The sequence below is a fragment of the Salvia splendens genome, chromosome 15, assembly GCF_004379255.2.
Source record: "Salvia splendens isolate huo1 chromosome 15, SspV2, whole genome shotgun sequence".
Lineage (NCBI taxonomy): Eukaryota > Viridiplantae > Streptophyta > Magnoliopsida > Lamiales > Lamiaceae > Salvia > Salvia splendens.
Window position 1 is genome coordinate 7,857,470 of NC_056046.1, and position 10,081 is coordinate 7,867,550.

A 10,081-nucleotide genomic window follows, 5' to 3' on the forward strand; every position below is an offset into this window, starting at 1 on the left:
ACAAAATGGAGTATATTTGTGACATATGTGAACATAAGAGAGTTCTTTTTTGCTATTTCTCTCTCAGATTGCACATTATTTTTAATAACATTTGGAGTTTCCAAATATTTTCAGCAAGACCACGTTATTTAGATCTCTTTAGGTGTTTACATAATTTGTGAAAAATGAAAAAGACCACCACCACTACAAAAGCAATCTAGCCACCACCTTATAAGCATCTCTCCTCACATTTGCCATATTGCTATTTATTAAGATATTACATGTATTTATGAAACTAACTTTGTGCGCATATACATGGAGAGAGTATATTATATAGATACATATATTGCAATAAATAAAATAGTTGCTTGACAAATTTACAGCACTTGACAAATTTAGACCAAATAATATCACATTCCCTTATCGGAATAATATATAATGCTCAGTCGTTATGGATCAAACATGACGTGCCAATTGAGATAATATGCCATCAATATTTAATTGGGTAAAGCTCCCAATAATGGATGAAGAAATTGACTCAATCCTATGGTCCCTTGTCACACACATTTAATATCACTGGTTTATTTTAATATGATAGCAATAAGTCCAAAAGTGGGGAAATTAGGCCAATAGATAGCCACAAACCTACATTTTATATACATATTTTTGTTCCTATTAAATAAAATAATTATGATAATCCAAATCAATTAGATCAACTGAGCTCCCTCTCATGGTGACACTTTTATCGTTGATTATAAATTAATATTGTTTTAAATAAGAATTTTGTTTCTTATAAGTTTGGGTATATATATTCGAATGATTTGCTATTTCAAAACCTTGAAAATTTATGAAATGTGGATGCGTTGAGTTCTTGCTTTTCTAATAAACAAGCTATATACCACAAAACTTTACAATCACTCTTTCTTCATGATTGTTTATTGAAGTGTAGTTTTCTTTTTACTATAAATTTATAGTAAATTTAAGATAATAATAAACATATATTCTACATTTATATGTGAGCAACTATAATTGGTCCTCATTTCTAACATAAGAAAATATAGGTTTCCACTATCCTCATCCTTGTTATATTATCATATACTCTTTTAGATATGATTGGGAGTCGCAATTTGAGGTCACACCTCAAATTATACAACCTTGGATTAAGTAATGTGTAGTAAATGACAATTTCACCCTTGAGATATAGAAAGGATATTCTCCATTACACAATCATTTATTTCATTTTTTGATAAAATATAGTGTAAACGATATATCAGACGTAAAAGCTAATGTATATTTCGTAATTGCACTGAGATAATTATAATAATATATAGGGTGAGATTGTGAAAACGTTATTAAGAGGATAGCTAAATTCCTGAATTTGTTAGATTTGGATAAATTCTATCTCCCAAAATCTTGGATTATAGTCAGATACACCCAAATTTCTTTATCTTCTTCTACACATGATGAAATTCACCATTTTGCATGTAAACAGTATAATTTTCACGCAGTAAAACGTGTGAGTGTGAGCAGAAGCCACAGAATAAAACAGGGTTGACACCTCATATCTTTCTGTTCCCTTCAATTTCAATACATTCCATCCGATTTATAGAGAAAATAAAGGCCTTCTATATAACCTCACACACAGTCACACACATACTATCTCTTTCCGAACAAAAACTTCTCCTTTTCTCTCTCTTCCCCTTCTCAAAGAAGAGGACGAATTCTACACAAATATCCCATCATCAAGGTCAAATTTTTAATCATCTGCGAGGCTAAAAATTCAACCGCAAGTAATCACCTGAAAATTCCCTTTTGATCATCGTGAAACCCAAATTCAAGGCTGTTGCTTTGTGATCGGAATTTTTTATGTGTTTTCCATACGTGGGTTTTTGGGGAAATCTTGTGCGCCTATTGCATGTGAAAAGCTTTTGCTTTTCTGGGTTTTTTACCCCTTTTGTCTCTTGATCTGTTTTTGTGTAACAATGTGCAGAATCGAGACTGCCCCATGTTGGTTTTTGTGATAAAATCCCACTTGATATTCAGTTTGTAAAGGGAATTTAACTTTTTTGGGCGATCGGATGTTGAAAGACTGGTTTTTTTGAGGTTAATTTGTTTTGTTGGATTGCGATGATCATTTTTCTAGAATCATGATCATCAGCCAAATCATTTATGGGATTTTTAGATTATCCCTCTTTTTGTGAGAATTCCTTTGTATTTTTGGGTGCTTTTGGTGTGTTGGGATATTCTGTGGTGGTTTTGGGAATGCTTCATTCAACAGTATTCTTAATTTTTAGTATACGTACAATCTACGCTTACACCTTTCTTTTTCTTGTGGAGAAGATAGTTGCTTGTTAGAATGTGTTTGCTTGTCGGATATCATTTGATTAGATGCTTTAATTTGGGTTATTACCTTTTCTCATTGGATCACATATTGTTTTTTTGTTGATTCTGGTTTGATCATTGATGTGTGCTTGTGTTTCTCACTTTAGCTCTCTGTGATTGGTAGTTGTGACTTTTGGTGTTGTTTTCTTCATCTTTAGCATCTCTTTTGACTTTTCATTCTTTGCATATATTTGATTCTTGATTGTGTATTCATAGCTGTGTTTTGTAATGCAGGGTTGATTTTAATAACAGTGAACAAGTAGCTAGAAAGGTATTGATTATTGTATCTCCTACATTTTACATTTGTGATCTTTGAGTAGTTCGATTATCCGTTCTTGCCTAGTTAGAGCGGTAGAAAAAATCGAAAAAAAAGCTTACATTTTGTTGTGAATTTGTTATATTTCAGTAGTTAGACTATCCATTCTTGCCTAGTTAGGGCACTGCAGCGATATAGCGGTGCCCATGGATGCCACGGCTAGTGGAGCATCGAGCGTTCAGTACCACAATATCACCGAGCAGGCAATCGCGCCCCTTGCTCCGCCTCCCCATGTTGCACACCAGAGGCAGCAACGGCATTGCTTTGGGAATGAAACCCCCGGGGAGTTCCCGTTGTCTGCTAACCCCTCCATCGTCCTGCATTTCCTCTCCGCCTGCAATTTAGACCCGCAAGATCTTGCCAAACTCGAGGCAAGTGTGTTTTACTTGCCATTTCCCAAAGTTGGATTCTTGATTGACATTAGAGTTGATGATACCGCTGATTGAATTCATAATGCTTGTTGCAGGCGACTTGTTCGTTTTTTAGGCAGCCTGCGCACTTCACCCCTGACCACGAACTCTCGTTGGCTGAGCTTGCAGCTCTTGATATGTGCCAGAAGAGGGCCATATTCAAGCCAATGACAATAGAGCAGCAGCAATGCTTGAAGCAGAGTTGTGGTGGCTCGTGGAAGCTTGTCTTGAGATACTTGCTGGCCGGGGAAGCATGTACGAGGAGGGAGAAGTCGCAGGCAATAGCCGGCCCTGGCCACAGCCTCGCTGTGACCTCTAAAGGAGCCGTGTATTCATTTGGTTCCAACAGCTCCGGCCAGCTTGGGCATGGAACCACTGCTGAGGAGACGCGCCCTTCCCTAATTAGGTCGGATATCCTCTCTAAACCCGAGGAGAACCCTCGATGTTGCAAAAGGGTGAAGTTGATAATGCATACTTGTTTTGATGCAGATCTCTGCAAGGAATCCGCATTATTCATGCTGCGGCTGGGGCTGGACGAACAATGCTGATTAGTGATGCAGGACGCGTCTATGCCTTTGGGAAAGATTCTTTTGGTGAAGCCGAATACGGGGCTCAAGGAAATAAGTTAGTGACTACACCTCACCTAGTCGAATCTTTGAAAGATATCTTTGTTGTCCAAGCTGCTATTGGGAACTTCTTCACCGCAGTGTTGTCTAGAGAAGGCAGGATTTACACCTTTTCATGGGGAGACGAGAGCAAACTCGGCCATCAAATGGAACCTAATGATCTTGAGCCTCGCCCGTTGTTGGGAGATCTCGAAAATATACCTGTGGTTCAAATTGCAGCTGGCTATTGCTACCTTCTTGCTTTGGCATGTCAACCTAGTGGAATGTGTGTTCCCTACTATCCTTATTTTAACATCAAATTTGTTGAGTTCTTGGCTTTGTTAGTCTTGATGTTGTTCTTGCGTGTTAGACTTTGTCGTGCTAAAACATGACATGCCCCGTTTGTACGTGATTTTAGGTCGGTATACTCTGTCGGGTGTGGGCTAGGTGGGAAGCTTGGGCACGGTACTAGAACGGATGAGAAGCAGCCGAGATTAATCCAGCAGTTTGCAGTGTTGAATCTTCAGCCCGTTGTGGTTGCTGCCGGTGCTTGGCACGCTGCAGTGGTCGGGAAGGATGGAAGGGTATGCACGTGGGGATGGGGGCGGTACGGATGCTTGGGGCACGGGAACGAGGACTGCGAATCAGTTCCCAAAGTAGTCGAGGCACTGAGCAATGTCAAGGCCGTACACGTTGCAACAGGGGACTACACGACCTTCGTTGTCTCGGACGATGGAGATGTCTATTCTTTCGGATGTGGAGAGTCTTCGAGCCTCGGACACAACACCGCTGCTGCTGATGAGCAGGTTTGATCTCGTGCCAATCTGTGTCTCATCTCATGTTAGAGACGAGACACCGATTAGGATCTTCTCTCTTTCTTTTTTTTCTTAAAGAGGATCAATAATGGTTCGCCATCTACCCTCGATCTATCGGTTAGAGGGAAAATGTCTTGAGTTGTTTTTCATCGTCACACATATTAGGATCTTCTGGTCCACAATTGATGTCTCGATTCGTGATCTAACGTGTGTGTTTGCTCGATTGCAGGGAAACAGGCACACGAACGTGCTAAGCCCGGAGCTCGTGACCTCGTTGAAGGAGGTGAAGGAGAGGGTTGTGCAGATAAGCCTCACGAACTCGATATACTGGAACGCGCACACATTCGCACTCACGGACTCGGACAAGCTCTACGCGTTTGGGGCGGGTGACAAGGGGCAGCTCGGGGTCGAGCTCGCGGCGAACCAAACGGAGAGGGCGAACCCAGACCGGGTCGAGGTGGACCTCAGTTGACTATAATCTGCCTTTGCCTTTGCCTTTGCCTTTGCCTTATAATCTTATTATTAACATTGCATTGTAGATATATGATGGTTTCATGGTTTAATGGTATGTGTAAATAGAAACAGTGATTGTGAATAAGGGTAGAATTTAGGAGCTGCAGAATTAACCTCCTTTAGAAATTCGTTAGCTCTTTGTCTGAAACCAGTAAATAGTTTTAAGAATGACTCATCAAGATTTCTTTTTTAACTTATTAAGATTGGTGAAAAAATGCCTTTTTTAACCATTATTAGTCTGTGAGGTTTTTTGTTTGAAGCTTCTATTTTAAATTTTTTGCACTTTTTTGTTCTATCTTTAATGTGTTTTTGGTTTCTATTGTTTGGAGATTTGTTTTTATTTTGATGTATTGTGCTGTGTATATTATTGTGTAGTGAATGTTAGGGTTGTATTTTTACATTTTTTGTATAATTAAATTCATGTTGAAAGGACGATTTTACATTTTTGTAAATTTAAATGCATGCTGAAAGCTGAATGATTTTATTTGGCCTGCAATTTTAAGAGTTGGCCCCCAGATTAAAATTATTCAGCCTTTTTATATGAGGCAAATTGCCAAATAAATCACATAGAAATGTTGAATTCTGACCCGGTCTACAAAATAAGTTATTTTTCTTTTCGGTGATTATATGCTAATGTTTGCCACTGGTTTAAAACACGTGGATAAAATAATATTTAAAAAATGACAGGTTTGATGTTTGAAACGCCGTTATATAACTGACTGAGACATAGGTGGTAATTTGCTACAAAAAAAAGGAATAATGAGATAATTACAAAACTCTCATATTTGATGATTTATTATAAATCATATCGGGAATTGTTTTCCATATATTTTTTTGCCATAGCATCAGCATCAATTAGATTTAGGGCTACAAATAAGTCAATTATGCAAAATAAAAAATCTTAATTTGAATAAAAAGATCATGATCAAGATGCATGAAATTTTGACAATAATACCACAATAAATAAGAAATTAATAGTAATGGATCCTTATGTAAACATGCACTGGAAACTTCGTCGTTGAAGTTGAGATTTTTTTTATGTTCTAATCTAAAGACACATTTTTTTATTTAAACAATAATGAACTTACTTCTATTTCTTAATTTATTTTGTTATCTTTTCTAATTTATTCTTTTATTTTTATTTTATTTTACTTTACTATTTATAATTCACTAAATACCACTATCTAAATTCTTATGCCAAATAGAAACGTCTTAACAAAGGGAGTGTTATATTTGATATCCAGGTGAACTGCATATTTTTGTAAAGTATAACTAACTTCAAACACTTTAAAACTTACCTACAATTTAATAAAATATTAAACAATAATCCTAGACATATTTCAATTTAGGGTTAAATAACGACGTTGGCTGAATATTACAAAAAATTAAAATGCTCATGTTTTCATTTTTGTAAAATAACAGCACGAATTATTTCTATGATTCCTGCATTCCTGTAGAATTTGACTGGAGTATATGATTAAATTTGGAAAATTTTGTATATAGACCAAAAAGTGTAAGAGGGGAAATTAGACGTCACATGAGAAATAAATAAAGCCCATCTCAAAGAGATAAAAGCAAAGTTCCACACAAGTTAAAACGAGGTTGACCAATTCCACAACCTAAATATTGTTGCAGCATTTGATAACAGCAAAATTTAAGATTTCAAGCAAATCATGTAGAAAAATCAATACTCCGAAGGTGAGATAACATCATCAATCTTCAATATCATCTTCACAACTTGTGTTGCAAGCAGAATCTGCTGCTGTTTCCCGATCAGAGTCTCAAAAACGTTCTGCTCACGCATGTCGTTTGTGCCAACGTCGTTGCAGTCGATACCGCAGTAGCTGTTGTTTTCCTGCACATTGAAGATCATGTCCATGTTAGTATTCGTGTTTACCGAAAGCAAGAGATGCAAAGGGCGGCCATTATCTGATTCTGATAAAAGGAATGCGCGAGACATGAAGCCGGGTGCGAAAGTACCTTGATTTGCTGGGATTTGACAGCAGATAGAGTTTCTATAGGTTGGAGGCCGCTGTTTTCGGCCAGTGCCATCGGGATAGCATCTAAGGCATCTGCAAAGGCTCTGATTGCATACTGCAAAATTGGAAGATAATTGTTAAGCTAAAATTGTCTTGAAAGTGGAAACTGAAGGTTCAAGAGGGAAGGATGTGGGCTGACCTGCTCGACTCCAGGGTACTTATCAGCTGCTGCTTCCACAGCAATTGAGCAGGAAATCTCAGCTGAGCCACCACCATATACTATGGAGTTGTTGCGGATGAGATTCCGAGCAACGCACAAGGCATCATGAATACTTCGTTTTGTTTCCTCTATCATCATCTTATTACCTAAAGCATTGTCAGGACAGAAGAATCAATCCGCGTCCGTGTTCTAGCATTTGACATGAGCACACAACCCAAAGTAAAAACAGAAAATAACAAGAAGTGAATCGACCATGGAAAATCTCAACTGCTTCTGATCGATTTAAAATCATATCAAAATGTAGAACTTGAAAGAATACCTACCACCACGTATAAATATGGTCACGGCCCTTGAATTCGCACAGTGTTCAATATATATCATCCGATCCTTAGTGGTGCCAAAAGCTTTTTCTCGAACCAAACCGGCCTGACATGAGTAATCAAAGAGTTAGGTCATATGGTTTCTTAGATGTAAGTATGGCAAAGTACAAGCTTACCTTGCCCAACTTTTCTGTTGTTAACTCCTGAAATCTGGGAACAATTCTCCCACCTAATAACAAAGTTGAGAAAATGTTTCGCAAGATATGCCAACTAGAGAAAGTAACATAAGTAAAAAAATATTCATATAATTGCAGGATTGCCAAAAACCTGTGGCTATGGCTATCAGCTCTAACTCCACACCACCAACCCATCGGACAGCAGGCAAATTCCTGTGCATCAACAGATGGTTTGCCTCATCATCAAAACCCCATTGGCAGATCACCAGAGTGGCCCCAACATCCTGTGACAAATTGATGATTTTAAATTACACCAACGTCTCTATTTCTATGGATTTCAAGCATACATACCAAACATAGATTAAACCATGACAAGGATCAACATGATTTACAGTTGCCACAAATTTTGCAAAGATTGTAGAACAAACAATGATGACCAAACAATATAACATGCATAAAAAAGTCACCTTGCATTTTTGAACCATATCATCGAAGTACTTCTGCTCTTGTTGACGTAAAGTTTGAAACTTTTCCACAGTATCAATATCGACCTTATGTTTAGTCTTTGGCTTTGGTGGCTCAAAGGGGCAAGTCAAAATTGCAATATGTGCATCCTCAATCTGTTTTGGCATTTGGGGATGACTCATATCTTTGTCTACAACAATTCCATATATTAGTTCTGTATCTTCTAGCTTCCCGCCAACTTTCCCTTCTACTTTAATCAAGTCAAGATTGACATCCCTCCTCTCTAAATCTGCAACAGCGAGCACGGCTTTGGCTGCAATTTCAGCCAAACTGCGCTTGCACCTATTCACTCTGCAGAGCATATTTGACAATACAGAAACAAGTCAAAATCAGCAGGCTGAATATTAGTATTGGGAACTTAACAATCCATTAACAATTGAATGTAAAGTCCATTAAGCACATTTTCACATGATCAAGACAATAATAACTTAATAATGCTAAGGGCATAAAAAAGACAATGAACAAAATTTCATTCTCAAAAGCAGTAGCAGAGAGGGAAAGAGACGATTGCTTTAGCAGAACTCATCAAAACAAGTTCTTAAGCTTCCTCACTATGCACAATGAAAAGAACATCGACAACTGTATCTCAGATCTGGAACTCCTAAGATATGAACACTCCACTAGAATTCAGAGAGCCCATCAAAAACTGGAAAAACTTGCCATTTTTCAAAATAAGAAAACAGAGAACATGCAATATACTCAAATAATAGCATGAGTTTCAAAGAAGTGTATATCAGCACTTACATCTTAGAGGATAAAGTAGTCATACAAGTCCGGATCAAAGGCTCCGCATCTGCGCTGCTAAATTCAAATTTATGCGCTATACTCTCCAAATGCTCAAAGGCAATCTTCGAAGCCAGCTCATATCCCTCAGCAACCCTAATTGGATGAATTCCACGCTCCAACAGCTTCTGAGCTTGTTCTAGAAGCGAACCTGCCATTACAACAACTCCAGTCGTCCCATCTCCTATCTCATAGTCCTGACTCCGTGACAACTCAACCATGAGCTTCGCAATCTGGTTGTCAACATCCATCTGCTCCAAAATCGTCGCACCATCATTTGCTGACAACAAAAGCAACAATTTTTTAAACAGAGAAAAAATCAAGCTGAAATCTAGCACGGAGCTATTAAAAGCAGAAAACAAGGAATAATTTCTACACGGAATCTCAACAAAATTGAAACTGAAAGCTATCACGAAGCGTACATATTAAATCTAAAACCCTAGGAGTTCAGTTAAAAGCACAATAGAAGAAAGGGGGCAAAACAGAGTGAGGGCTTACTTATGGTGACCTCGCCGTCGGGGCTCTGGAGCATTTTATCCATGCCTTTGGGGCCTAGGGAGGTGCGGAGGATCCGCGCCACCGCTTTGCCGGCGGAAATGTTGGCCTTCTGCGCATCGAGGCCGCGCAATCTGGTTTTCTGCTCCTGCTCCCGTATGATGAAGAAGGGGCGGCCGAATTCGTCGAAGGCCAGCGACATTGTGCGGGTTCGGGCGAGCGGATGGGACCTCTATGCGGATGGGGAAGAAGAGGAAGAGGAAGAGGAAGAAGAAGAGTGGAGGGAAGGAGAGTGGTTTGAGAAATTTCTCCAAGGTTTATGAATAGGTTCTGTGCCCTAGTTTACTTCGATGTGTGAATCAGTGGCATAACTGTAATATAGTGTTTGTTCAACAAGTAGATTTTTTTTATGAAAATGAGTGATTTATTTGAAAGTTAGTTTGTGAGTGCCTTTGAAAGTACGCTATATTTATTCTAATTAAATTTAGGTAAGATTAATGAATTTTTAAGTATGATTAATTAAGCCTCCACTATAAGTTATTAATTACAATAATTTATATGCA

The 10,081-nt window shown here is 38.3% G+C and overlaps 2 protein-coding genes across 3 annotated transcripts; one reads left to right on the forward strand and one right to left on the reverse strand.

Annotated features, from left to right (window-relative positions):
* The first annotated feature begins 1,564 nt into the window (after positions 1-1,564).
* LOC121767803 (ultraviolet-B receptor UVR8-like) lies at positions 1,565-5,256 on the forward strand. Of its 2 annotated transcripts, none has more exons than XM_042164134.1 (7): positions 1,565-1,769; positions 2,596-2,632; positions 2,768-3,048; positions 3,144-3,493; positions 3,577-3,978; positions 4,111-4,498; positions 4,737-5,256. In XM_042164134.1, the coding sequence occupies exons 3-7, from the start codon at positions 2,824-2,826 to the stop codon at positions 4,977-4,979; spliced, it is 1,608 nt and encodes a 535-aa protein (XP_042020068.1). In that variant the 5' UTR covers positions 1,565-1,769; positions 2,596-2,632; positions 2,768-2,823; the 3' UTR covers positions 4,980-5,256. The 2 variants fall into 2 exon arrangements, with proteins under 2 accessions (XP_042020068.1, XP_042020069.1); XM_042164135.1 differs by having other exon boundaries at positions 1,570-1,726.
* Positions 5,257-6,558: 1,302 nt separating this feature from the next.
* On the reverse strand, positions 6,559-9,875 carry LOC121767802 (T-complex protein 1 subunit epsilon-like). The gene is made up of 9 exons (XM_042164133.1): positions 9,522-9,875; positions 8,985-9,303; positions 8,183-8,531; positions 7,867-7,999; positions 7,716-7,768; positions 7,543-7,645; positions 7,199-7,365; positions 7,001-7,114; positions 6,559-6,875 (listed from the first exon to the last, which is right to left on the reverse strand). The coding sequence occupies exons 1-9, from the start codon at positions 9,718-9,720 to the stop codon at positions 6,705-6,707; spliced, it is 1,608 nt and encodes a 535-aa protein (XP_042020067.1). The 5' UTR covers positions 9,721-9,875; the 3' UTR covers positions 6,559-6,704.
* Between the last annotated feature and the right edge of the window lie 206 nt (positions 9,876-10,081).